At 40.4% G+C, this 27,610-nt stretch overlaps 3 protein-coding genes and 1 non-coding gene across 7 annotated transcripts; 1 reads left to right on the top strand and 3 right to left on the bottom strand.

The window, feature by feature from the left end:
- Positions 1-537: 537 nt before the first annotated feature.
- Positions 538-8,808, bottom strand: LOC115048835 (nucleolysin TIA-1). 4 transcript variants are annotated; one of them, XM_029510619.1, is made up of 12 exons: positions 8,617-8,808; positions 7,777-7,873; positions 7,468-7,566; positions 6,613-6,667; positions 6,123-6,210; positions 5,672-5,747; positions 5,418-5,526; positions 5,233-5,328; positions 4,809-4,893; positions 4,477-4,615; positions 3,505-3,656; positions 538-1,981 (listed from the first exon to the last, which is right to left on the bottom strand). In XM_029510619.1, the coding sequence occupies exons 1-12, from the start codon at positions 8,640-8,642 to the stop codon at positions 1,843-1,845; spliced, it is 1,161 nt and encodes a 386-aa protein (XP_029366479.1). In that variant the 5' UTR covers positions 8,643-8,808; the 3' UTR covers positions 538-1,842. The 4 variants fall into 4 exon arrangements, with proteins under 4 accessions (XP_029366479.1, XP_029366480.1, XP_029366482.1 ...); XM_029510620.1 differs by having other exon boundaries at positions 3,505-3,653; XM_029510622.1 differs by lacking the exon at positions 538-1,981 and having other exon boundaries at positions 2,476-3,626; positions 6,123-6,216; positions 6,586-6,667.
- A 387-nt stretch (positions 8,809-9,195) lies between these two features.
- On the bottom strand, positions 9,196-9,266 carry trnag-ccc (transfer RNA glycine (anticodon CCC)). Its single transcript has one exon. It is a non-coding gene; the product is annotated as a tRNA-Gly (tRNA).
- Positions 9,267-12,254: 2,988 nt separating this feature from the next.
- On the top strand, positions 12,255-16,908 carry rchy1 (ring finger and CHY zinc finger domain containing 1). The gene is made up of 9 exons (XM_029510813.1): positions 12,255-12,374; positions 12,773-12,892; positions 13,064-13,179; positions 13,666-13,744; positions 13,838-13,882; positions 13,989-14,047; positions 14,352-14,381; positions 14,905-15,025; positions 15,226-16,908. Exons 1-9 carry the CDS (start codon positions 12,324-12,326, stop codon positions 15,400-15,402), a joined length of 798 nt encoding a protein of 265 aa, XP_029366673.1. The 5' UTR covers positions 12,255-12,323; the 3' UTR covers positions 15,403-16,908.
- Positions 16,909-18,934: 2,026 nt separating this feature from the next.
- Positions 18,935-27,249, bottom strand: lrp13 (low-density lipoprotein receptor related-protein 13). Its single transcript, XM_029509847.1, has 19 exons — positions 27,195-27,249; positions 26,887-27,033; positions 26,356-26,562; positions 25,233-25,448; positions 24,926-25,155; positions 24,328-24,457; positions 23,735-23,925; positions 23,405-23,591; positions 22,816-23,028; positions 22,521-22,704; positions 22,235-22,436; positions 21,995-22,159; positions 21,567-21,767; positions 20,620-21,169; positions 20,373-20,492; positions 20,087-20,194; positions 19,730-19,963; positions 19,258-19,618; positions 18,935-19,061 (listed from the first exon to the last, which is right to left on the bottom strand). Exons 1-19 carry the CDS (start codon positions 27,247-27,249, stop codon positions 18,935-18,937), a joined length of 3,828 nt encoding a protein of 1,275 aa, XP_029365707.1.
- Between the last annotated feature and the right edge of the window lie 361 nt (positions 27,250-27,610).

Here is a 27,610-nt window from a genome sequence, read left to right as displayed (position 1 = left end):
CAACAGTCACCTCTTTCAGTCATGTCCCAAAATTTGCCCACTTGTGGAGATAACCTCCAACATTGCAGGATTGGATTTCTCTGAGTGTCTGTTGACAAACTGGTTAGTTTTTGTTTGTAAAAAGTGAGGGTATCATCTGATTAGCTCACCAACCTTATTTTATGAAGGCTCCAGGAGGGGGTGGTGTTAAGCTACATTGGTAAAAAATTATAACGAGATTAAGTTAACAATGGTACAGTGTATGCAGGTATGTATATATAACGAGGACATAAAGACAGCTAAAGAGGCATATGCCCAGAAAATACAGGCCCACTCATATATATATATATATATATATATATCGGAATGCAGCATTTGTTGATGGTGGACGAAAAACACCTTTGCTTTTGTCAGAATACCTATGAAACACAGTAAAAAAAAAATATCTGACAGTACAAACAAAAGAGACATCTGCTGAAAAATAGATGAAAAGGTTGTTTCTTTTATGTTTCTTAGAATATGAAGCTGTACATTAGAAGGAGGACAACTAACACATTGTGTGGTTTATGTGCATTAGCATTTTAATTGGACAAAGCAAGAAAACATTGATTACAGTAGCAGAGTCATCAATTCTCAGGGCTAACACCTTTCTAAACAAAAGGGTCTGAAAATGTCTGTAGGCACTGCCTAATTAAAAAGAGATTCTTGTCAGATAAAAGAAACCAGCTCTATAAGGCAACAGTTACAATGTAGACCTCCCCATCCTTCTGGCAAAAAGAGCAAGTGTAAAGGTTGAATCCACTCAGATTTTTATATAAAATACTGGCGTTTCAATAGATATTTAAAAAAAAAAAAAAAAAAAAACATCCCAAGTGTCAAACGTGTTCACCCATTAACATTTGATTTGTGTAAATTTTAAATATGCACTGCATGGCAATGCTCTTATCCCTGCATGGAAGAATCATGTGTGAGTTTTGCACTTTGCCAGTGTCACATTTCATAGTGCCGTTCTGCTACGTACAATGTGGAGTCAACTGTTGAGTTATCAAAAAAGAAAAGCAAGCACCCACAGTTAACAGTAGCATTTTACTTACATTGTTTCAAATGAGTGAATGAATGGTTTTATACAAGGGGCAAATTGATTTGAGGTTGTCTGAAAGATATGAGGGAGAAATGGAATGCAAAAAGAAACACTCTTGGTTGTGAAACTTGTTCATGTACAAGAGAAGAAAAAACTGTGCAATATTTATCTGCCCTTACAGAGAAACAGCAGTGGCAACAATCCCTGCAATTGATTTAATCCAAGAGAAAATGAGAACAAATTAAACACATTTCCATTCCTCAGGTAATAACTAAGCATCATAACTTAGCACAACTCAGACTTTAACAGTTTCTTTTAAAAAATTACAAACCTCTCAGTGGCTCTGAGAAGACAGATGTGAAAATGGAAGCAACTTCTTAACACCCCCAACCCCCTCAAAAACAAACAAAACAAAAAAAAAAAAACAAAAAAAAAGAAAGAAGAAAAAAAAAAATCCAAAATTTCTCCTTTACAGTTTTATATTCATTTACAGTTAACTTAAAAATGGTAGGAGCCCTGGTTCTTGGCCAGTCTTGCCTTCCACAAAAGGTGTAAATACCTGTGTAGGTCAAATCACTCCTCCCTGGCTCCCATTACCACAACCCCCCTCCCCATGAAATCCCATTTACATCTCTTATAGACGTCAACCTTCCCCTCAGGATTCACATCCCAGTAAGAGTCTTAGTCCTGCCACAAATGGAGACGGTGTAATACAGCCCTGCAGGGCACCGTACAGCCAGTAAGAAGCTGATGGTGAACAATTCTCCCACCCTGTCCACTTATCAGTGTGTGGGGTATCCTGCGGCTCCCATACCAGGCTGGTTGGCTAGCATACTCCCATTCAATCCCTGTGTAGGCTCCATAACCCCACCGTTACTGATGGCGCTCATGCCAGTCCACCCAGCACTGGCCGGTAAGTGACTAAGAAAGAGAAAGAGAGAGAGAGACAAAATGCCAGCAAGTTAGAAGAGACAAGGCGAAAGGGAGCCAAAGGACGGTTTATATTAAAGCTACAAGAAACTGAACAGGCTAGAATGAGAACAAGAAGATAAATGAGAGTTATCAAAGGCTGTGAGGATGAGCAGGCTGGGCATAAAAATAAATCAAGCTAGCAGAAAGTGGAGGGCTTTTAGGAGGGGCCAAAAGGTGTCATTTGATTAAACAGGGGTGGACAAGCAAACAAAGAGCACACAGGCTAAGCACAGCAAGCTAAATATACCTCTCCAACCCCCTCCCAAATGCTGATAACCAAGAACAGGAAACTTCTGTAACCAGGTCACAGACAGATAAGCCAGGCTGTTTACAAACATGTAGATCACCTTCATTTCCCTCACAATACCTCTCCATATGGCCACAAAGTACAAAAAAAAAAAAAAAAGTTCTCATCTAATTCACATGATACATTTTGAGTCACCTGTGTAATAAAATTTAATTCATAGTTCAGTGTGGAAAATAGACAGCTTATACAGCATGAAGTTTTATCTTCAAATTTCAAGTCAAAGAGGCTTGCACCCATCTTATGAACTGTGCATTCACTGTACATTCAACACTCGCGCTGCTTTGAGTCACATCAATCTTGTTCCTTTGTACAGAGTGTATTTATACAACTATTCACCAAGAATGTATGAGTATAAACAATATATGGCCTCTCCTTAATTTTTCTTGGGTGCACAAAGCATCACTGCATGTAGGCTGCCCAAATAAACAAAACTTACATGATACATCATATTTTACATATCCTGACACATCTAGATGAAATCCTCAGGTATATGTAAAAATAAGTCAGCAAAAATGAAAAAGAAAATTGAGGGGAAAAACCCCAGCATGATCATAGACACTCCAAACAAATGAAGAGCCTTAAGGACCTTACATAGTTCTTATACAGTGGCCACTCTTGAAATTAAAAAAAGGAAAGAAAAAAAAAGAAAAAAAAAAAAAAAAAGGAAAGTCATTCCTTGTCAATGAACTCTCCCAAAGTGTGGAGCTGTTCTGATGTTTTTGGTTTTAACATTTCTTTGTTTTTGATATTTACTTATTCAAAGTGAAAAAGTTCAAACTGGTCTAAGGCAAGTGTTTTATAATCTTTTTCCCATTTAGTCATGAACTATACCTGCGGTAAATCAAATGCAAACATTTTTGAAGAAAACTTCAGTTATTAGGGTGTGCTAGGCACAGTGAGCTGTGATGACATACTGCAACATGATTACACCAAAATTAAAAAGTTCAGGTTGTTTCTGTGTTTGGGTGCTTTCGTTTTTTCTCAAATCTTCTCAAGTTGTGGAGCTGATGAGGGGAAGGGGGGGAAGAGGTGGAATTCAGGGGAGATATGGCTCCCTCTTGTGGCCAGAGCTGGTTTTCACTGCCCCAGTCTTGAAGGGGAACCCTGGTGGTGCTGAGTAGGAGGAGGCGGTGAAGGGGAGCCCTCTGCACAACATGCTACTTACTTGAAGCCCTGCTGATTCCAAGCCTGGCCGTAGACGCCGTAGGTGGGGACCTGCCACCCGTTTGGAACATACTGGCTTATCTGGGGCCCGTTGCCGTACCATTGGCCCCACTGACCATAGGGCTGGGCTGCAGCGAAGCCCATCTTATTCTGCTGTAGAATACAGTACACAAAGTTTGACTTCAGTTTGACTCATGGCAACAGCGAGCCAGCCAGCGAGTCTTTATAGCTACAATGACATGAAAAGTACTTTGTGCAACAGCATCACCAGTGCACAAGCTCAGAGTCAAAGCAAGCTTAGGGCATCAAAGCCAGCATAGAATTTATTATCCAATTATGACTTTTAATATTTGACTAATTGACTAAAGCAGGGGTCAGCAACCTTCAGCACGTTTCTTTTTTTGGATGTATCCATGGTTAGCTTACGTGGGATCAACAGCTTAAAACAAGTCACCTGGCAACAGGGGACGCATAGAAAGTGCTTTGCATTGACTTTATATTGGAGAAAAAAAAAAAAAAAAGAAAAGCTACTAATTAGAATACAAATGTATTGAAATGAAATGGCCATTATTTATTCATATTCTCTCAAAGCCACAGGCAGCCACGGCAGAGCAATGAAAGAGCTGACCCCTGGACTAAAGTAATGTAGCACAGCTTAAGTAGATAGGGCCTGGTGGATCGGCACACCATGATGTATGACTGTATTTTCAGATTACCCACCACTGCTACTACTAACATAAAATAAATAAATATCTGTAATAGAATAGAAGTAATAGAAGTTCATATACACTCTTTGATGTTACATGCATTAATGAGGGTAGAAAATGCGTGTAAAATAACTTTTCCCAAGATTTTCTCACATTGCCGTTTTCTGAAATGACAACTGGCAGATTTTTACTTATCTTGGCCTGAAATGTCTAAGAGGGCAGTAAGTAGATTAAGAGTTCGATTGTACTATGCATATCAAATTTACCTGGGGCATAGGCATCTGCTGCATCGGGTTCATCATGTCCGGGGTTTCTTTACCCCAGTAACATTTGACTATGTGGCCTTCTATTGAAGTGCCATTCACTGACACAATAGCATGGGCTGCTGACTCATGGGAGTTAAACCTGGACAAAAACAGAGAAGGAAAGCAATTGAGGAAATGCTGTCATTTCAAATGTATTTACTAAGTAATGGTGACAACACCATCGCTGAAGGTCCAGCCTGTTGGCATGCGTACTTGCTTCCGTCACATCACAATATCAACAAGGCGGCATCAAAGTTTGATCTTGCTTCAAGGGGGTGGGGGCATTCACATACCTCACAAATGAATAGCCTTTGTCTGGGAAAACTCTGATTTCCATGATTTGTCCAAAGGGTGAGAAGGTCTGCCTCATCAGTTGTTCTGAAAGCCAAATAGAAAGTCAACATCAGAAATCAACTGTAATGGCTGATGTGTCTTGAAAAGCCATGGGCAGCATGAAAAAAAGTGGTTTATTAAAAATAAATAAATAAACAAACACAATCTTGAAGACATGTTTTCATGTAAATGTTTTAATTTTTACTCAAAATTGGCTGAAAACTGTAGTTTATAAATGAATAAGCTTGAACAACATAGACAAAAGTTAAAAGAATAAAAGTTTGTTGTTAGTTTTTTGCATTATTGATGGAATGGTACACCCAGGTTAATCTCAGTTTGTCTGATATGACGTATCTTTCTGAAGGTAGTGATAGTCCTCCTTACCCGTCAATCCTGTGCTGACCCCACCACAATATACAGTGCAGTTACTGGGGCTCGACTGACTCACTACTTCATCAAAGGATAGGTGCTTTGAGTTATCTTGAAGGAAATTGCAAAGACAAATTAGCTGTTAACATACAAGTCTAATATTCTAAGCAAGTGAGGTTGACACTTTCACGCCAACATACTTTCATAGGTTGTCTTTGGAGCAGGGGGCTTTCTTGTTGCCCAGTTAGTCCGGATCTGTCTGCCTCCTAGCCACTGACCCCCCATTTGCTGAATGGCATTCTCTGCGTCCTGGAAGAATGAAAGAAAGAATTTGGTTAATACAAATATTGGGAATTGGGAATAAAAAAAAATTTAAGAAAAAAATGTCCAGATCACATGTGTAGAAGCGAGAAGAACACACAACATTCGGATTAACACAATACAGTCTACTCACCCATTTGTTGAAGAAAGACACAAAGCCATAGCCTTTAGATTTCCCTGTAGCCATATCTTTCACAACACGAGCATCTCTGTGGAAAAACCCAGCATAAGGAGGGTGAAGAACATGATATCTACATTGTATGAGATGCAAAAGGAGGTTTCCTCCAATTTTAATTTAGGTAGGAATAGGAAAAGAGCACAGCTTCATTTGGCATTTTCTATAACTCACTTAATTTTCTTTTAAAGCCAGCTACTAATGGTTATATTTCAATGAAACCAAATTCAACTCCAGAAAATAAATAAAGTTTCTTGATGTCATTAGCAACGGTTTTAAATACTTCGTTTTGTCCAAAAAAATAGGCAAAAAGATACTAAGGGGGCAATAACATGAAACAGAGAGATTCCTCCATTGAAATTATGAGGTTGAAGTTTTTAAGCCTTTACTTTTACTACTTTATACTTACGATATCCTGCCAAATGGACCAAAGGCAGCTTTGACATCTTCTGTAGTTATTTCTGGACTGAGGTCTCCAACGAATACATGAAAGTGATCTGTAGGAGGAAAAACACATAAGAATGAATGAAGAATTGTATGTGTGATAATACAAACTTTTGGTATTAGGAGTACAGAGTACGCCAATGTAGGACAACTACATTCAAGACAAGAGTATGAAATGACTATCACTATCTATGTATGTGTGTGTATTTGTATTTACAGTGTATATATATACACCGTGTGAATCACACTTTTGTTATGTCATCACATGGACATTCTGTTACCTGCTTATCATTAAGGGATCACCTAGTTAAAATAAGAGCCCGATAAGAGGTCGGCAATAAATCCTCTGTCATGAATTTAATGTTCAGTTTCAGTAGAATCTTTTATATGAGACTGCATTATTTTAAGCGAAGTGCACTGAAAATACTAATATTCAGTCAAGTACGTGTACTTACTACTTGTGTCTTTTTTCTGGCTTGTTGGTGTCGTGGCCCAGTTGACTTTGACCTCCTGTGGAGAAGGGCAAAGAAAAAACAGGCCAGGTGGAGTATGTTTACATCATTTACAGAAAAACCTTGTCATTCCCACTATATTGGGTGTATGACTAAAAAGTACTTTGTCATATACTATTTATTCAATGTGATATGGTGCCTTATCTCTTGCTTCTGTCCTGTAGATAAGTGATATAGTACAAGTTTGTTTTGTAAAAATTTATTTTTGTATAAACCATGAAATGATACTATCAATTCAAATTAAAGTGTAACTGGTGAGCCATTAACAATTTCATAACTGTGCGTAAGAATTTATACAAAAAAAAAAAAAGTATGATTCAAAGGGGGCATCAATGCAAAGCTTTTTGCACATTTTAATTAGATGTACATGTCAGGAATATTTTGTCTTAAAATACTCACTATTTTACCAACCAGCACCACTTATATATACATTGGTATTTTGATAGCTTTCAAATGTATCCTAAAAGCTCTTGGACCCTGACAATAAAGCACTAGATAGTTTGCCAAGCTGAAATTTCATTTGTAGTTGGCAAAATTCCTTAAGACCTAGCAAAAAAAATATTTGACCATTACATTTGGAAAATCTTCAATTCTGAAGAAGATGAAAATTTCACTGACAGAAAAACAACTTTCTGTGAGAGTCTAAAATAGTCAAGAGCCGTTGTGAAGCTTGGCTGTCTATGTAATGAAATACGAATGCTAGCCGTTCACTATTTGACTCTTCAGAAGTCACTTAAGCTGTATTCCAATACCTGATGCCCACCCATCCCCACTCACCCTGTAGATACGATAGCTTACCTTACCCATTATTTTCCTTCCATTCATGGCTGCCAATGAGGCAGCAGCATGCCTGTGGTCATAAAACTCCACAAAGCAGTATGGATCATTTCCAGCTGTCTGTCAACGGGAAAACAAAACTCATGTTTAATCACCCTGGACAAGAGTCAACTGCTATATCTAAATGTGTCAGGCCTGACAGAACAGATTGGAAAAGGACAATCAAACTCCAAATCACATGCAGATTGAGAGCTTCTGAGGCACAACAACCTTTCGGGCCACTCTTACCATTTCCTTTTGCCCAACAATACACAAGTCTACAACACTCACATCAACTATCATTTTACAACTCTTGCAGGGTCCAATCTGCGTGAAGACCTGCAGGATGAGTGGTTCGGTGACATCCCTGGACAGATTCCCCACATACCTGGAAACAGGGAGACAGATCAGAGAGTTGAGTCTTTGTCAAACAGGAAGTAGCATGCAGACAAAGGCTAGTTATCAGGGTTAGCTAAATCCCACAACAATTCTTTATTTTAACATAAAATCAGCAATGGCCGCGGACGTAATAATACAGAAAATAGTCACAGGACAACCCAGACAACAGGAGTGTGATCTCCCGCTTTCTGGTGCTCTCCCTTGCCCTCTCTCCGAGCGTTGACGTGGCTTGCCTAGCCGCTAGCTAAGGATAACATTAGCCGGTTCCAAACGGGCCTCATGCTAACGAGGCTGGCAGCTAACGGCGTTTTACAAAAAAAAAATCACAGCGCTTTTTCGGGGGTTTACTTAATGCCTGTTCAGTACTAAGAACAAACCACATTTACATTTTACAAGAAACTGCTATCTAGTTCCCAAGCGTTTCGCTAATGAGAGCCGGCATTGACTATCCCTTGGGTTTCATTTTTAGGCGAGATACGGTTCCGCGTATTTCTACGGGCTAAATCCACCAGAACTTTACGATCGGGTCAAAATGTGTCTCTGTCCGGATACATTCGCCAGCGCTGGTATTGTCAGTACGAAATGCTAACGCGAAAACCGTGCTTCTGTGTGTCTAGACTACTGAGTTTTTTGGATTTTAATTGAAACAACAACGTGGGAACATTTTTTGAACGCGCAGTAGTTACACAGAGCCTTCCATTCCAGGACCTAGACAGGGCCGCTGCTACTCACAAGGTTCTGGGTTGATCGTCCTCCATCGTCAAGGTTTACTGGTAGCGTCCTGAGAGGTCTTTAATCCAATGACATACAAATACTTTATGACTAACTTTAGCGACTGCGAACGTTTAGCCGAAATCAACCAATTCTTTGCCGATCGGTGGCCTGTTCTGCTCTCACACACACCGCAGACAGCCTCAGTCTGATGCAAACAATAGGAAGTTGAAGATGGCGGAGAAGCGGCGTCAGCAGCGTCAACATGCGCGCTGAAATGAAGCCAAAACCAAGCGCTCTTTCTCCGCACGCAAGACGGTGCACCTCCAGATTTGTCCGAAGCTGCACATATAACGGCTTACTCGCAGCCCGGCATAGCTGCAGATGGTCGCAATCAACTTATTTCTTGGCATTGCTTAATTGGCTACAGTACGAAACCATAAAGGGGAAAACGACAGTAAAAAAAAATAATAATAATTTGGAACGATAGCTATGACGGTCAGCTGAAGCAGACACTAACATAACATTTCGTGTAGATACCGATAACGTCTTTATGGGTGCTGTTTTTATTTGACATTTTTTGCTGTCGAAGCAAAAGCGTGCGCCGCCCGGGAATCGAACCCGGGTCGCAAGAATGGGAATCTTGCATGATACCACTACACCAGCGGCGCCGTGTGGATGTTGGGGAGCACAAAATTTATCAATTCCTTCTTAATACAGTATTTCGCCATCTATCATGTTTTCAGGTCATTCAGAAAAGGCGAAAGACTGAATATTTAAAGTATGACATTTATCATTTCGCTCAAAAAGTTTATGGCAGTTGACATACCATCATAACAATATATGTCAGTTATTTATAAATAAATAACCTGGGCAAATTTTTGAATATCTTTTCAACCTTAAACCCTGTCAAGAATAAAGAATAACTGACTAACTAAACATAATGCTGAGGTAGCATGTGCACCTCATCACATCCCCCTCCAGCACCTCTTTGCTGGGTTCTTGTGATGACAGTTGGCGTGACATGTTTCGTTGACTGGAGATCCTGGAACTTTCTCTCTTTGATAAGCAGACTCCAGGGAAATATTCTGAACCGTTACACAGGCTCATTTGGCACGTGTAGCCTCTGTGGCCGTGCTTTCCACGCAGAGTCCTCTGAGAAGGACAGCTTGAAATGGATCTTACCTTCACTGCTAAACTAAAGAGCCCACAAGTCATGCACAGTTGGATCACCAGCATTTTTTTTTTTTTTTGCCTGGTCTAATGCTAAAGAAGTAAGATCCGTTCGTTTTCAACTTCTCGTGCTTGAGCACTTTCACGTGGTAAGGTGACGGCCTGATTCTTGCAGTCTGGAGTATGATGACGTAGTCGTAGTCCCTCAGGGCAAAGATATCCACCTGACTATCTGTTCTATCTGTTCTCTCTGTTCTGTGTATGCTGTGACATTCCATTTATGTTTTGCCCTGTGGTAAGGTATTTCTGCCTTATTAGTAACCCATATGTCCTTGCAAGTTCAGACAATGCATTCGCCAAACATCAAACCTGATCAAACCTTCAAAATGGCAATATTGAAGGTGTGCAAATACATTGCTACCCAGATCCCAAATGTAGCAGTACCATTCCTTTGATCTCAAGTTGAAGTTATGGACCTGCAGTTTCGTTTTGTTATACAGGTTGCTGGCTTGGGTCTTTGAACACAGCACCACAGCCTGCAAGTTCATTGTCCTAACTGACTTCTCACTATTCACAGAATCCTTGTCACATGATTTCTCTTCATGTAACACATCTCTGAAATATCGTATTCCAAGAGCCCTCACTCGAGCCGTTGCAGCTACCTGTTGATTATCCTGATGCAACTTGAGATGGTTGTGCCTGGGTGAAGGGACTTCTTGTTTTTGTAGGTCTCTGTGCTTCTGCAGTACTGTGAATCAATAGTGGGCAGGTCCCTCAACCAGTCCTTCACAAAAACCCTTGACGTCAGTATCAAGCTTTGCATGCTTGCCGTTCATGTGTCCAGATTTAGGCAGTGGTGCTTTCATTTTATTATTTCTTACTTGGTCAAGAAAATGGGTTTTCAAGCTATTAGTAGCAAATACACTAATCATTTTAAAGCACCATAAAATCCAACCCATCTTCTTGAAATTATATGATCAACTTCTTGAGCAAGGTAGAGCAATCAGATTTATCATGGGTTGGGTTGATAGTTGATGAGCTTACATTACATTGACTAACTCTTCCGGGCGAGGTCAGGGCACACCCTGAACAGGTTGCCAATCCATCGCAAGGCCAATACATAGACGGAGAGACAGAGACAACAACCAGCCACTCTCAAACCTACTGGCAATTTAGAGTTATCAGTCAGTCTAAGGCTATGCATGGCTTTAGAATCTCCCTCCTCTCCCTTTTCCTTTCCTTCTCCCATGCTCTGCCTCTACCTTCTTTTTCTGTCCCTAGACCTGCTCAATGTAAACTGCTTTGATTTAGTTCTGCTATGATTTGGCACTATATACATACATTATGATTTGATATAGTCATGAGATCATTCTTTCATCCTGAGATTACAGATGTGTAGCATATGACAGCAGATGAGAGAATAGATGTACTCAGAGCTCAGGCCCTGAGAAACAGCTCCATGAACAACAATCCAGACAGAAATGGGGGAAACTTAGAGAGTGAAATTCAATGCCTTCAAATAACCTTCAGTACCTCATGAGACACATCCAACCAAGAGTGTTTGGCAGACTGCTGTGAACAAATTGAGGCAAATTACAGCTTCAAGTTTTGGGGTGATGATGTAAAAATGGTTCATAGGTTTACAGTAGTTACCACATGAACCGAAGAACAAGTCTAAGCAACTTGCAGTACTTGCAGTAGACATATATTCCAGAACCACTTTGATAATTTTTTCTCAAGCTCAGAATTCATATTTATGAATGGCCTCTGGCGATCTGAATACAGATTTAGCAGGTATAGCAGTGTATATTCCAGCAAATGAAATGCTAAGAAAAGGCTATCAGACTATCGGTCAGCATAGGCTACAGAGCTATTTGTAACCTTGCTGACCTTAAATTGGCTTGAAGAGAGAGAGCAATTAATAGAATTGCATGCATCAGTTGTGTTCTAAAAAGCAGAAAATCTGATAAATCAGCATCAGTGAAATATTCTTTGCTTTGTGAAGAATGGAAGTCAAGAGGGTAGTATATGCTTTCTCTGGGTGCCTGCTGATGTGGGTGAAGAAGGAAATGAGGAGGTGGATATTCTAAACAAAGGCTTAAAAGAACGCCATTCAGCAAAGCTGCAGTGAAAACATGCATTGTGAAAATTATCCAAAATATGTTGCAGGAATCCATAATATACAAATGGGAAGAAGGTGAACTGTAAAATGAAGGAGGAAAATTACATAATTTAGAATTGGTCATGCAGGTTTCAAAAATACATAAAAACCAGAAACAGTTGAACAGTTGGAAATATAGTAATAAGAGAGATCGACTCTTTCATCCACTAACTTTACAATGCCAGGTATATGGAGGAAAGCTGTAGCAAGCTCGCTTTCTTGAAGGAAACTGTTTTCATTTATAATTCGTGCATTGTCGTTCTTGCCACATTCCTGTCCACTTGGCGGCGGTAATTCCACATTTGAGCAGTTATACCATAAACCAATAAGAATCAGCGAAGAAGAGAAGACACAAGAAGAGGAAGAAGAAGAAGAAGAAGAAGAAGAAGAAATAATGGCTTCCCCCGGAGGTTGTGAGCACTATGTTCGCAGCTGTTTATTGAAAGTGAGTTAACTTAAATAAAATGCATACATTTGTACAACATTCAAGACTCTCAAAGGACAAACGAACCTGCACTGAAGGCTCAGTGCGGGTTCGTTTGTCGTTAATTACTTAATTAATCAAACGTTTATTAAATGCTACAACTGTGTCGTTATGGCATATCAGCTAGTGCCATGTGTGGTTCTTATATGGTAGCTACACAACATAGGTAAAAGCTGTTCCAAGTTTAGCTAGCGTCGTTTCTTACACTTCTATTGGTCTTTTTTTTAAAGTCCAGAGAGATGTAATTCGCCTTTACTACTGTTACCCTGCGTTTTCTCAGACGGATATTAGGAACCGTTGCGTAATCATCTTTATTTCAAACATGAATACAACTGAGTCGCGGCTTCTCTGCACTGCAGGCGCCTTGCTGTGGTAAACTGTACGTGTGCCGGCTGTGCCATGACGCAGAGGAAAACCATCAGATGGATCGCTTCCGAGTCAGCGAGGTGCAGTGCTCTGCGTGTCAGACAGTGCAACAGGTAACACACACAAACCTGCAAATGGATGTTTCTTAATTCCACTGTCGACTATCGCAGTGATCTTAAATGTCTGTTTCCTGACATTCCAGACATCCGTCTCGTTCATGCACGTGGTGGTGAACCCATACTGTGATAAATCAATAATAAACATTTAATATGTCGTTCTTTTAGGCACAGCAGACTTGCCAGCAGTGTCAAGTGCAGTTTGGGGAGTATTACTGTAACATTTGCCACTTGTTCGACAAGGATAAGAAGCAGTACCACTGTCAACCCTGTGGAATATGCAGGTGAGAAACATTAGCAGTAAAAATGTAATAAGTTGATCGTGTCAAAGTCAGAGGTTACATTTTTCAATTCTATCTCATGAGGTAATTAAAGTTGATGTAAAGCTAATTTTAACTGCATCACAGTTGTGGTCTTTGTTTTGATATCCTTGTATTGGATTTCAGTATTTCTAAATCAGTCAGTGGGTTTTTAAATGTACCCTCCGGATGCTTCTACATTCCATCTTGTTTGTGCAAAAACATCTTAGTCTGTAATGTTGTAGTGTTCCTGTACAATTCTACCATTGTGATGAGTATTGTACAGTACAACTATGATTCCATTATAAAAGCAATAAAACAGTAAAACTTGCTACTGGGTGAACAATTTTTATTGGTACTGTAACTTGTAACTTAGTGTTCGTATGTACTCCTCTACTCCCCAATCACATGTTATTTGTTCATAAGTTGATTGGCATCTATGTTAGCAGCTCAGTGTTTTGGCCCTTACAGGATTGGACCTAGGGAGAAGTATTTCCATTGTGACAAGTGCAATCTGTGTTTAGCACAGGATCTACGGGGAAACCACAAGGTGATAATTGTGATGCTCCTGTTTTGATCTACACACATCCTATTTTTCCATTTTATCCTCAATGTTTGTACTTACGATTATTTCTGGTTTCAGTGTGTTGAAAATGTGTCAAGGCAGAACTGTCCAGTGTGCATGGAGGTAATACAACTCAGTTCACATTAGGTGGTGGTTAAGAGAGGGGTGTAGAGTTTTCATTTTTATATGCTTATTGTACAGTCCAATCATTTCTTCTCTGTATGTGCAGGATATTCACACATCCAGAATTGGAGCTCATGTTCTTCCATGTGGCCATCTTTTACACAAGTATGACTCAGTATATTCATCATTATTAAATTGTGCATATTTAGCATAATTGCAAGTAAGGAAACAATCTTGAATAGTACAATAGTGGTATTTGTAATGTATCAAAAAATTTAAATCATTAGATATCAAAATGGTTGAAAAGATTCATGATGTAGACTAATAAATCCAGATACTACATTTTTAAGCCCAGTTAATCCCTAATAACTAGTTAATAACTAGTAGACATGTATTGTTGAAATTCAAATGAAACATTGTTAAGGAAAATAAACTAAGACCTGTTAACATGTCTTTCTTTTCCCTGCAGGACCTGCTTTGACAGCATGGTTAGAACAGGGTAAGTCCTAATAAGTAATTTTTCTGTGATCTTTTACAAGGTCAAATATGACTTTTTTTTGTTCGATTGACATAAAACATTTTCTGGGGTAATTGAGTCCTGTGACTGCCACCTTGCTCCATCCAGCATATTTTCTTTAACATCTCTGATAAACTCCAGACTGTCAGTGTGCCTGCTCTCATCCTTTCACTGCACTGTCAACCTCCTCTGGTTGGCATGCATACACAAACTGTCCATGTTACATATTTACAATATAAGTAAGTAATAAAGTGTAGGATAGTTTGGTATACCTGATTATTTATTAAATAAGACCTTTGCCCAAATCACATTTTCGTAACCTCTTCTGAATCACATTTGACCTTATAACAATATGCAGGTGAAATAATGGCTCCTCATGGTGGTTTCTGTGTGAACAATAAAGATTCAACATGTAGGACTGAACTAATAGCTGCACAGTCTGTAAAGTGTTTTTAAAGATTGGAAAACGCCGTACTGAATGTTATTCTTCCTTGTTTGTTTTCAGAGCATATCGCTGCCCTCTGTGTATGCACTCTGCCTGGAATATGGAGGACTACTGGGATCAGATAGACGTAGAGATTACTCAGACACCAATGCCCACTGAGTACCAGGGCTCCACTGTCAAAGTAAGACTGCTATAAATACAATAAAATGCTCATGTAATAAATTTTGCTGAGTTGTTGTTTAAGTTGAATTAGCACAGTGTTTTTATTCAATTCAAGTGAGTCTTCATTGTTCAATAAAAATAGACTTTGACTGTTATTATTAATAATCCAACTGGCTGTCTGTACATGTAATCCATTGCCCTTGTCTTTTCTCACAATAGATTGTATGTAATGATTGCCAAGCCCACTGTGTGGTGCCTTTCCATGTGCTGGGCACAAAGTGTAGTCGCTGTGGCTCTTACAACACAGCACAGGAAGGAGGACTCATCCAGCGTCAGCAACATCAGTCAGACCAGGACACTGAGAATGAGGCAGAGGCTGACACAGAGCTCGAGTAGCAAGATCAACCTGACTCACTGACAACATTAGTACTGCTGCAAAAACGAGTGGAGTAGAGTGCAGCACATCAAGTGACCAGTTGCCATTTTCTTCTTTTAAGTTCAGGAACTGTTCCATACATATTTTTGATGACCATATGTGTGTTACATATTGTGTCAGTTATAACTGAAAATGAAAACTAGCTTCAGCACCATGACTTACACTGTCTGCATATTCTCATAAATGGACTGACTGGAAGTGAAGTGTGACGCGGCAATTGGGCAGAAAAATAATGCTCAAAAAGTTCAGCTGGTTAAATTCATCCTCAAAAAAACATTTGCACCGCTTGTTCTGCTCAGTTTTTGCAAGTGAGTTATATAGTATTTTTCTATATTTGACTTAAATTATGAATCTAATGGATCTAATTCACCAACGTCTTTGATCATAAATTGCTGGTTATTATAACTGCAATATATGTACCATATGCACTCTTTTATACACTAAATGGACAAAAGTTTGGCTCACACTAACTTAATCCAGGAATACAGGTATTTTACACAGTCCCATTAGCACAAGTGTATAAATGTTTAAAAAACCTTTACAAACATTTGAGAAAGAATGGGTTCTGAAGAGCTCACTGAATTCCAACATGGTACCGTAATAGGATGCCACTGTTGCAGCAAGTCAGTTTGTGAGGTTTCTTCTCAGAAATTCAGAGTGCTGAGGCACATACTGTGTAAAAGTCACCAATGCGCTGCTCATTCAAAAACTGCAGGATACAATTTCAACCCTCTGGCACAAACATCTTCAAAAACACTGTGCAGTAAGAGCTTCACAGCAGAGTACAACATTAATGTGCTCCATTGTACCAACTAAAAACAAAGGATTGATGCAATGGCAGTCCTTAGTTCCAGTGAAGGGAAATCTCAGTGCTTTAGTCTACAAAGACAGGTTGAAGAATTCAATGATTCCATCTTTGTGGAAGCCGTTTGGGGAAAGCCATTTCCTTTTCTAGCATGTCTGTGCCAGAGTACACAAAAGCAAGGCCCATAAAAGCATGGTTATGAAACAAATTGACATATGCAGGGCCCACACAGAGCCCTGATATGAACACCATTCAACACCTTTAGGATGCGCCAGAACAGAGAACAAACCTTTTTGTGTGTGACCTCACAAATGCTTTTTGTGATGAATGGGGAAAAGGCTTCCAGAAACAAACTCTAGACTCTTGTAAAAAGCCCCAGAAGGCTGGAAACTGTTACAGCTGCAAAGGGGGACCATCTCTGCACCTATTGGAGCTTTTACAAAATCCTATTCTAAATCCATTGGAGAACAATGTGTTAAGGTGGTCCAGTACTTTTGTCCATATAGTGTATACTGTTTAGGTTATATTTGTATAGCTGTTGTGACAAATGTGCTATTAGTTACAATATTGTAGTGTGTTATTTTCAGAGCCTCCCATTGAATTAGACAGAGCCACAAGGATAGGAAATAGCAAGCATAAACAGTAAATAAAAAAAAAAAAACTCTTAAGTTTAAAGATACTGGAAGTCAATGGGAGGTAATAGGAGATCATCAATTGAAGAAAATTGTTTTATATCAAACTGAAATGAAACAGATCAAAGAGGCGTTTTATCTTTATTGAGGTATTTCCAGGATACCTCACTTAAATGTGTGGGTTACTGAGAAGCACAATTTCCATGGGAGGAGGGTATGTATGTAATTGAAGAAAACATATAAACATTAAGGGCAGAAAATCATGCAATTAAAAATATTAACTCATGGAGGACAGTGGACCAGACAGATTGATTCAATCACTTGACACAAGAGTATGAGACACTTTTTACAGAACTGGGACAGATTACTGGTTAGAGTGACACTGGACAGCAAACTGTCCTGGCTCTAATGATAGAAGCTGTAAACAGGAACTAGGCAAAATGCAACAAAAACTGAGTGGGTGCCTGTTATTCACACTGAAGAAAGACACAGAAGAATTCAAGCTACGTAATCCAGTGCCTTCTGTGGCCAGTACATTGAAAACTCTGCAAGGACCTAAAATATTTGACAAATTGTATGCAAGAAAATGATTTTGGCAGTAAGAATCCAGGCACCAGACTACTATCATTACACACAGAGGGTAGCGTTGCCTGGAGGCTGTCATCTGCCAATGAAAAGGCCTTGGACTCAATACCAAGAGGGGTGACAGTTATACCAGATTATGTAAATGTATCTCAACCACTTCTGAAATTTGTTAGCACGTTACTGTGACTGAAAGGTCATCCTAGGAACTGAAAAAAAAAAAAAAAAAAAAAAAAGCTGGTAAGTGAACCACTGACACTGCGCTACTCCCAGATAGAGTGGGAAGCTGGAGGATGTGTACGGGCAATCAAACACAACATATTTGTGACACTCCAGATTAATCACAAGCCTCTAACATACAGCACATCTGGAAAGTATTAAATTTTTCTACATTTTGCTATGATAGTCATTTGAAAATAGATGAAATTATTTTTCCCCCTCAAAATTCTACACAATACTTTGGCAATGTGAAAAAAGTTTCTTTCTAGTTCTTGTAAATTTCCTAAAAATAGAGAAGTATTCAAGGTCTTTGCTATGACACTCAAAGTTGAGCTCAGGTACATCCCGTTTCCACTGATCATCCTGCAGATTTTTCCACAACTTGATTGGCGTCCACTTGTGTTAATTCAGTTGATTGTACATGATTTGGAAAGGCACATACTGGTCTATATAAAAGGTCCCATAGTCAACTATATCAGAGTACAAAGTCCACAGAATTGTCTGTAGACCACAGATCTCAGTACTGATACAGAAACATTTCTGCAACATTAAAGACCCCAATGAGCACAGAGGCCTCCATCATCTGTAATTGGAAGAAATTTGGTACCATCATGACTCTTCCTGGAGCTGAGGGATCAGGGTAGAAAGACCTTAGTCAAACTCACTAACATACATATATACACATATATATATCCCCTCCACCCTAATTCAAAGCTGTGTGTACAAAGCCATGTGAAGCAGCCTTGAAGGAAGGCTGGGTTATGTTGTGGAAAAACCGAGCTTAATTGGAAGATGGTGCTAGGCTCCAGCCTAGCTGCATCAAATGAGACTTGCATTGGCCGCATGGAGCAAATACACCAGTATTATAAAATATTAAGTGAGCAGAGTTAAATTCTACATTAAATGAGGAGGGGGAAGAAATGAAAAAAAAAAACCTAACACTGAAGTTATGTTTTTCTAATTTCTTACTGTTTTCCTGTTGTAGAACTAAGCAGGAAACTAACAGCAATATGCTTTTGTAAAAAAGATGAGTTTGTTTCAGTCCAAGTGTGCTCAAGCCAGGCACACCATTACTCAAAAGCGGCCATCTTTAGTCAAAATCCTTTGGTAATAAAAAACTTAAATAATTTCACAGGAAGCAGATGAAAACAAACTGTTTATTTTAAATTACTGCAAATACAGCCTCAGTGCACAGACAATCCTGCAGAGAAAGGTGTCAACTTCATCCCACAGTGAGCCAAAAAGCAGAAACTGCTAGTTTATGGATGGGTCCACCTCAGACGCCACTGTTTCTGAGGCAGTTTGTGCAGTCGAGGCAGCTTCAGCTATGTTCTCCAGGTCTGTCATACTCGTTTCTTTTCCAGCAGCTGGGTTAGCTCCCCTGCAAGAAGAATACAAATTGCGTTTCCTATGTTGACATTTGTTAGATTAGGCTAAACCCACACATGACCCAACTTTAAAAAAAAAAAAAAATAAAAAAAAACTGTTTTGCAAGTGGCAATGTCCAAGTTTCACTAAAAGTGCATATAAAAAAAAATAAAAACCCAACCTTAGTTTAAGGAAAAAAAAAAAGAAACCTTGCATTTGTGCTCTTCCTCCTTTTGACCACCACTGCCAACACAGAAATGACCACCACTCCTGCACCAAGCACTGCAGCACCGTAGACAATGGGACGCTGCATAGTCTTCATTAGATGGTCCTGACAGGAATCACCACTGTAGCCTGCTGTGCACACACACACGGTTTCCCCACTGATCTCGACACAGTGTCCATTTCCACTGCAACGTCTCTGGTTACACTGCTGTGCATCCAGGTTCATAAGCTGACTGTTGACATTCACAGTTGTATTTAACTCAGTGGTTTCAGACAGAGGGGGAGAGCTGCTGCGAAGTTTGGGAGCATTGGTCTTGCTTTCTGACCAGTCTTTCAGTTCGATACCTAGAAGATGGAAGAATCTAGGTAAGATGTTTTTCCCTTGCCTTTGCTAGTTGAATGAGATCGTTTGGTTTATGTATGCATGCATGCATTTCATACACTGAAAATACTCACAGTTCTCATCAGAGTGGTCAGAGCAGTCCACGTGTCCATTACAAAACTTGTCAAGAGGTTGGCATGAAAGTTGATCCAAACATGGTCTTGTTCCAGTTAGGCAGCCATGCTCCAGGCTGCAGTGTGTGGCATTCACAAGCATGTGGTCATAGCCACACTTGCAGGTTCGACCTTCTGGGGTAGCAAGGCACAAGTGTTGGCAGTTACCATTGTTTTCTGCACACTGATTTGAACCTGGCAAACAACAAGCAAACTTAATTTGCTGCAGTTTGTTCTTCCAGATGGTATTCAAAGCCATCTGGAAAGCACAATTCCAAGATACAAACACCAACTTTATGACCCAGATGTTCTTCATACCAGTTTGACTCATCTTGGTGAATGCCTTAAAGCTGACCACTTGTGTGCCAACCTCAAACCAAAGGTTGTTCTGCTGATGATCATCTCTGTACCAGAATTCAGTCTTGTCTGAGGGAAGACAAGGCCAACAGAAGCATGGGGGGAGGGGGGGGAAAAAAAAAAAAAAAAAGTGTTGATGATAAAGCTAGTATTCATTACTGAGACACAAGTATGCTGAACATCCAAAACAAAAAGGCTATTGTTGAATCTGACAGTTGGATTCCATTTAGTAAATAATAAATCATACCATTAACTGTCATCCAAAGTAGTGTATCATCACTCAGAGCCACAGCAGCCAAGCCATCACCAGCTTTCAGCTCTCTGTATCCTGATCCATCAACCTGGACAGAGCCAATGGTGCCTAAACCTGGGACAGTATCCATGAAGTCAATTAAAAAAAAAAAAAAAGAAAAAAGTGTATGCTTGAGCTCCTGTGAGTTTAATATAAAAAAAAAAAGCCATCTGAAATAAGATTTATACCAAACATGTCTTACCAGCATCAGCCCAGTAAATGCTGTCACCATTATTGGAGAAAACCAGAGATGTGGGCTGCACAGCATCTTTCCACACTGTCCGCCGCTCAGCACCATCCATGTTTGCACACTCTACTGCGGCCACAGATGCTGTGACCTGCAGTGCCACGTTGGAGAAACAAACTCTGCCAGTGGGAGGATGGAGTGCAATGGACTCCACCCTACCAATATGTTCCTTAATTAGAACTGCAGTGTAGGCACCTGTGACTGAGGTGACCTGCAGACGGGGCTGTTTGTTGCTACTCCAGTAAATATTAAGTGTCACCCAGTCCAATGCCATTGCAGTGAAGGTGTTACCCAACAGCTTGAGAAGATGACCTTTGGAGGACAAGTCTGAGTCCTTCAACTTGAAGGAACTGAGTGATGTTGTGCCATCATCTGTCAAGAACAAGATGTTGTCTTGTAGGTTGTAGTCCATGATGGCAGCCTCATTGACACTGGGTACCTGCAGGGCCAGATGTTCAGGCCAGCCCTTCAGCTCTTCTGCTGAATGTAGAGACTGCAAGTAGATCTAGACACACAATTGGGATTAAATTTACATTTATGTAAGGCAAAGGCTAGCAAGTTACATAAATGTACACATCCATGTTACAAAGGCAGTCAAGTGGCAAAAGCATAATCTGCCCACCCCTCACTGGCACATTTTGTAACTAAACTGCCCTAAACACTACATTTACTGGCTCTACACATTACCTGAATGATGCATTCAGGTAATCTGGCTTTAAGTTAAATTGCCATTTGAGCAGATGCTGCAATTCAATTATTTAGAGCCAATCAAATTTTACCTTAAGATGCTGAAAAGTACATCCATTTCTAGAAGACCACCCATCTGAGCTAAGCTAACCCACTGTAGGCACAAACTGCACAGATGAGCAGTATTAGTTGTGTAAACCCCATTATAGCACAACCTGAGTGACAGTAGAAGGAGACAGTACAAGCAGGAATGCAGGATTGACCAGGCTGGAGCAGGTGAGACCATCCTGTGCAAGTAACAGACCAGCGGGACACTTGCACACAGCTTTGGGTCCTGGGGCTAACACACACATGTGAGAGCATGCCATCTTCTGACAGGGGCTCTTGTGGCCCACCTGTTGCAATGAGTGGATAATCTGCAAGACAGCGCATAAATATTTTACAATCTAGTGCTTCTTTGTTTCCAATTCATTATGAGCAGTAGAAATATACCAATTATGCATAAAATTTTAGAAAAACTGGTAAAACTGCAAGCAAATAAGTGCACAATTTATTTGCAGATGGTCCAAATCAAGTAATGCATCTATGTTTGATCCCAAAATATATTTTATATTTAAAAACCCACACACAACCCTTTACTGACCTTCACACCAAAAGGTTGTCTTGGTCTTTTCAGAAGTGTTTGACAGTTTTTGCCAGAGATTTTGTGAGCAGCATGCACCACTCGCCTCTTGGCATCAGACCAGTAAAGCATGTCATTGAACACTGCCAGTGAAAATGGGTTGGTGGTCTCTTTCATCTGGAGGATCTGAAAGTGATTTAAGATTAAAAACCATTCAAAGCTTAAAATGAAAGCCACTTCCTCAAGATTTGCCTAGTTTACCTGAATATCCTCTCCATCCAATGTTGCTGAGCCAATTGCACCAAGTCTTTCATCTGTCCAGTAGACCCTGTTAGCGATTGTATCTACAGCCACACCACCAGGCCAACCCAGACTAGAGCTCACTACTGCCTTTCTCTCTGACCCATCCATCCCAGCCCGCTCAATCTTCACAACATTACCAATCTCAGTCCAGAACATCAACCTGGTAGGGGAAGGAGGGGAAACAAGAGAAAAAAGAAAAAAGTTAAGTACTGTATGACAGGTTTTTAAACAAATTCAAACCAACCCTTTTTGTGGCAGGAGGGCCAGAGAATGGGGCTGATCCAGGTCTTCATCCAGGATCACACTGTGGTCCAGTGACTCTACAGAAGCTGTTGCCAGTCTGATAGCGTCAATTTGACTGTTCACCCCATCAATCCAGTACAGGTTCCTCCCAAGCCAGTCCACAGCTACAGAATCAGCCCGAATGCCTGTGGAGACAAATGGAGTCACCCATTTATGTACGACAGGGAATACTGTTGGTTGACTGTCAAAGTTGGACTAAGGGGAATAGTGTTTCAACCACTTGTGCTGCCCCCCACCTTTAATTAAAGTTCCTGTGGTCTTCTGGTCGAGTGAGGACCACCTGATGCTTTCAGAGTCAAGACTAACCCAGAAGACCTTCTGCTCCCTCCAGTCATAGTCCAAAGACAGGATAGATTTCTTGGCAGAAGATGCCAACACATCTAGGCTACCACTGCGCAGTCCAAACAAGAAGAGGTCTGTCTGTACTGACGCCAACAGGAAGGGTTCACCTGTGGTTGAGACAATTATGCAGTAGTTCTGATTGGATCCAGTATAAGGGTATATAGGGGTAGACTGCATTTGTTGGAAAGAGTAGTAAGGCAGACTATGTTAATAGGGATAGTCATACAGAATAAGTATCTTACATTGAAAATTATTTTTGGGCTTGTTTTCTTGTGAAAAGAAAGCATCTATGCTTAATGAAGCCATGGTTATAAGCCTGTTGGCTTAAGAAGCTTGAAATGGCTCAGGGAAATGTACACAAGTCTCAAGACATTGAGTGAGACACCATACAGGTTTGAGTTTAAAGAGCTGGTTGACGTATTGATGCTGCAAATCAGATTAGTTTAACACATTAATCTGTTTCCGCCACTGAACAGACTTTACCTGTGATCTTACAGCTGTGTCCCCCTGCCTCCATTATGTAGCCTGGGTGACAGTCACACTGGTAAGAGCCAAGAGTGTTGATGCACAGCTGACTGCACAAATTTGAGCTCTGACCACCACACTCGTCAATATCAGCACAGGTGATGCCATCCTCCATCAGACTGAACCCTGCTGCACAGTAGCAGTGCTACACAGAAAAATTAGAAACTGACATTTCTCTTAATAGCCAATTTAGTAGTCAAATATTGGCCAAATTTTAAGCCACTGATTTGCAGGACAGAATGCATTTGCTTGAGCAATTGGTGGAATCAGTTATAGAACACAACTCACTGGTCCCTGTGGGGTGCTGTAACAGCTCTGAGAGCAGCGGTCATCATCTGCCTCTGCACAGTTTATCTGGCAGCTACCGCCCTCATCTGAGCCATCCGCACAGTTGGTGATGTTGTTACACAGCAGGACTGGATCTAGACATTCCTGACTGCCACACTGGAACTGGTGAGTGGAGCATTCCACTGGCCCACCTGATACAAACTCACTGTCAGGTTTACCATTTCCCCAGGTATTCTGCCACTATGACAGTAGATTTTTCTATTCTCATGGCAGTAATTCTTAAAATGACAAATACAGCTTGCTAGAAGCTCAAACATGCTGAGGAGCTGCAAGCTATGCATTTATTCTGAAATTTGGATTCTTATTCTATTCCCAGTCAAGTGAAGAATCCCTCTTTAAAAAGAAATTGCCAATTCCTCGTATCTTGTTTTGCAAGTAACATTTTTCTGGTGTTTTGATTTCATACTGATAACCATGGTCACTTCTAAATCAGCTAAGTGTATAGCTGTAATTTGGCCCTTTAATCATTGGCACTCATTTTTGCAAAACAAACATGGAAATTTGGTCAAAAAAAAAAAAAGAATGCTACTCACATTCAGCCTCATCACTACCATCGTCACAGTCCTTCATGCTGTCACACCTCCAGACTGTAGGGATACACTTGGTCTTGGATTTACATGACCATTGGAACTCACCACAGGTCAGTGGCTCTATAGGACAATCCTAGAAGTAGATTTTTTTTAAGCCAATTGTACAGTTATGGCATAATTTTTTGAAATCTTGACTAACAGGGCCTAACATCTGGTACACATTCTTCAAAAACCTTGCTGAAATGCAGCATCTCAAAATCGACACTACTCATGAAGTCACTAATGTTTAAACACTGGGCAGGGAAACTCAAATATAAATTTTACATTATATAAACTGAGAAGCTACTAGCTGTTAAAGGAGTCAGTGAAACCTGCATTCAGAAAAACGATGCCATGCCAACTAAAGCAATAGTTAGCAAAAAAATAAATAAAAAAATCCTGTCAGCTCAGCACACAGGTCAGAGAAGAGGGGCAAAACCTATACGACAGCTATGTAGTTTAATGGCTTTTCTACTCTACTGAATGTTCAGCGTCACTAGCTTTCTAATGTGGTGTATTCTAATCTCAATTCTAGTGCAGAGATGCTTTTGTTGCCATGTACCTTCTCATCAGTGCCATCTTTGCAGTCCTGAGCACCATCACAGATCCACTCTTGCACCAGACACTCCTTACTCTGGAGGCAGCGATGTTTGGTGGTGCAGACTGGTGCTGTGCTACAGCTCTCCTCATCCGAGTGGTCCCAGCAGTCTGGGTGGCCATCACAATGCATTGTGGCGGCCACACACTGCCCACTGGTGCATTTAAACTCAGAGGCACTGCAGTCCTCATCAGCTAGAGGGTACAAAATTACATGACAAAAAGGTGCCACAATTAATGGAATAGCATTTTCAAAACTCACGGCCACGTACCACAGTTTGCCTCATCACTGCCATCCCAACAGTCCACCTCGCCGTCACAAAGGAAGCTGCTGGGAACACAGCGGCTCTTGTCATCACATTGGTGAGCACAGTCCTCCATGTGCTTGGCACATCCCAGTTCATCTGAGCGATCCTGGCACTGATGCACACCATCACAGACCTGGCTCTGCTCAATGCACTTCTTTCCATGGGCACACTGGAACTGATCTGCATGACATGTCAGGATGTTGACAAGGTGTAGTCAATTCTTTTTACTAAAGGGGGTTCCCAGTGGATTTGACTTAGCTGATACTGCTCCACTAGTCACACTATTGTTATACATGAGCCCAATCATGTTTAACACCAATTAATGATTTGTGCAAACAATACTTTATACCAACACTAGACTCTAAACCAATGTCTATAGGATTATATAATTTCAGATTACATTCAGGTCAATCCAGACACATTGAGTGTCATGTAATGCCAAAATAAAGGTGAAGGCAAGTTGCTTGCCATCTATGTACGCCTGTCACTGAAGCAAGACCCTGAATACTTAATGTACATGCTAGAGAGCTACGATTGACATTTAGTCTTGATCTATTTTCTATAAATGTTTGGTATTCACCGGACAGCAAAAAAGAATTTCATTCAGGGAAGTGTTACACTGTACATATGAAAAACACTTTGAATGACTCTTAAAGTATAGTTATATAGTTTAGTTATGCTACCCACTAGAGGGCACTGAAAATTCTTAAACTGTACAAGGAACCAAGTCCACACTGACAGCTGCCAGGTTACCAGTTTCACATGTTGATGAACAGTCTTCTTCATCAGAGCCATCTCTGCAGTCCGCTTCTCCGTCACAAACATGGTTGTAGAGGATACACTCTGTATCATCCTTGCAGGGTATGGCACCCAGGGGACACTTCATCACAGTAGATATGCCAACAGATGCAGGAGGTTCAGGTGTTGTACTGGCCTTTTCTTTTTCATTCCCATCCCCCTTTTGGTTCTCTAATTTTGATGCCATATAAAATGAACAAGCATGTCTTAATGTGGTACCCTGTTCAGCTCCTAGCTAGAGATGTCATTATCTCCAGTAAAATGAAGCTTCTGAAGGAATTTCACCTACCACAGTTCGCCTCATCAGTGCCATCTAAACAGTCTCTCTCGCCATCACAGAGGAAGCTTGCAGGCAAGCAGCGACTGTTGTCATCACAGTGGTGATCACAGTCCTCTATACATTGCAGTTCATCTGAACGGTCTTGACACTGAGGAACACCGTCACAAACCTGGTCTTTATCTATGCATTTCTTTCCATGGGCACACTGGAACTGATCTGTTTGGATTAGAAGGATTTGACGTTCAATTCCAGTAAGATACCAAAGAGAACGTCAGAATCTTTGCTATGATCATAGACACCAAGTTGCTAGTTTTACCCAGGCTTTTAACAGTTCCAACACAACTCCATTGTAGTTATGTTTTTGACCTTGGCCTATTCTAAACCCAACGGTGACAAATTCACAGAACTGTGCCATATGGTGAACAGCATGCATCTGGATGTCAAAAGCTTGTTTGCAGATCCATACTGTTCACGTTCATATGACCCTTAAGTACCAGCGTGTAGCACTGACTTCATCTTCGCAGAATTAAAGTGTTGTACCTCCTTCACATCCAGACACACAGTCCTCCTCGTCGGAGCCATCCCTGCAGTCAGGCTCTCCATCACATACATGGCTGTAGAGTACACACTCTGAACCATCTTTGCACAGTTTGGAGCCTAGGCCACAGTTTAACTGATTGCTTCCAGCTGAAAAAACAATTAGATGGAAAGGAGCAGAAGAAAAAAAAAAAAAAAAAAAAAAACACTAAGTATTATATATAGTACATAGTTTAAAAAGCGAGGGAGGGGGCAGGGGTTACAAGGTCCAGCAATGTTTTTAAAAGTTATTTTTGGTAGACATAGCTCACCTTGCAAGGACTCTGACACCTGCAACAAAACAATAAGAAAGAAATATCCACCCATCGCCACAGACAAACTAAAACTAAACACGTGCTACGCCAGGTTAGCATTTTATAGCCGCAACAGGTGCGCCCAATGCCACCTAATTGAACGTGAGGGGAGGAGCTTGTTCACCACATTAACCTGACCAGCTGTAATTGTTTTTATAGCGTGCATAAATGCAGGTAAAGACAATAAAGCCGTAGCTCCTGAAATATGAAATCATTATCTATGTTTTATTAACTGTTTTTTGTGTGTGTTTGCCTGTTTGAAATGGTGGGAATGTAACTATAAGGCCAATTTAATGTCCTCTGGGAATGCAGCACAGAATTTGCTTTCTCTACTAATGTGTGAATGACAGATAGGAACCATGCTGTCAAATTAA

The sequence above is a fragment of the Echeneis naucrates genome, chromosome 9 (assembly GCF_900963305.1).
Source record: "Echeneis naucrates chromosome 9, fEcheNa1.1, whole genome shotgun sequence".
NCBI classification, from domain to species: Eukaryota; Metazoa; Chordata; class Actinopteri; order Carangiformes; family Echeneidae; genus Echeneis; species Echeneis naucrates.
Note: the sequence above shows the minus strand (reverse complement) of the source record. Positions and strands in the feature narration are given on the sequence as shown.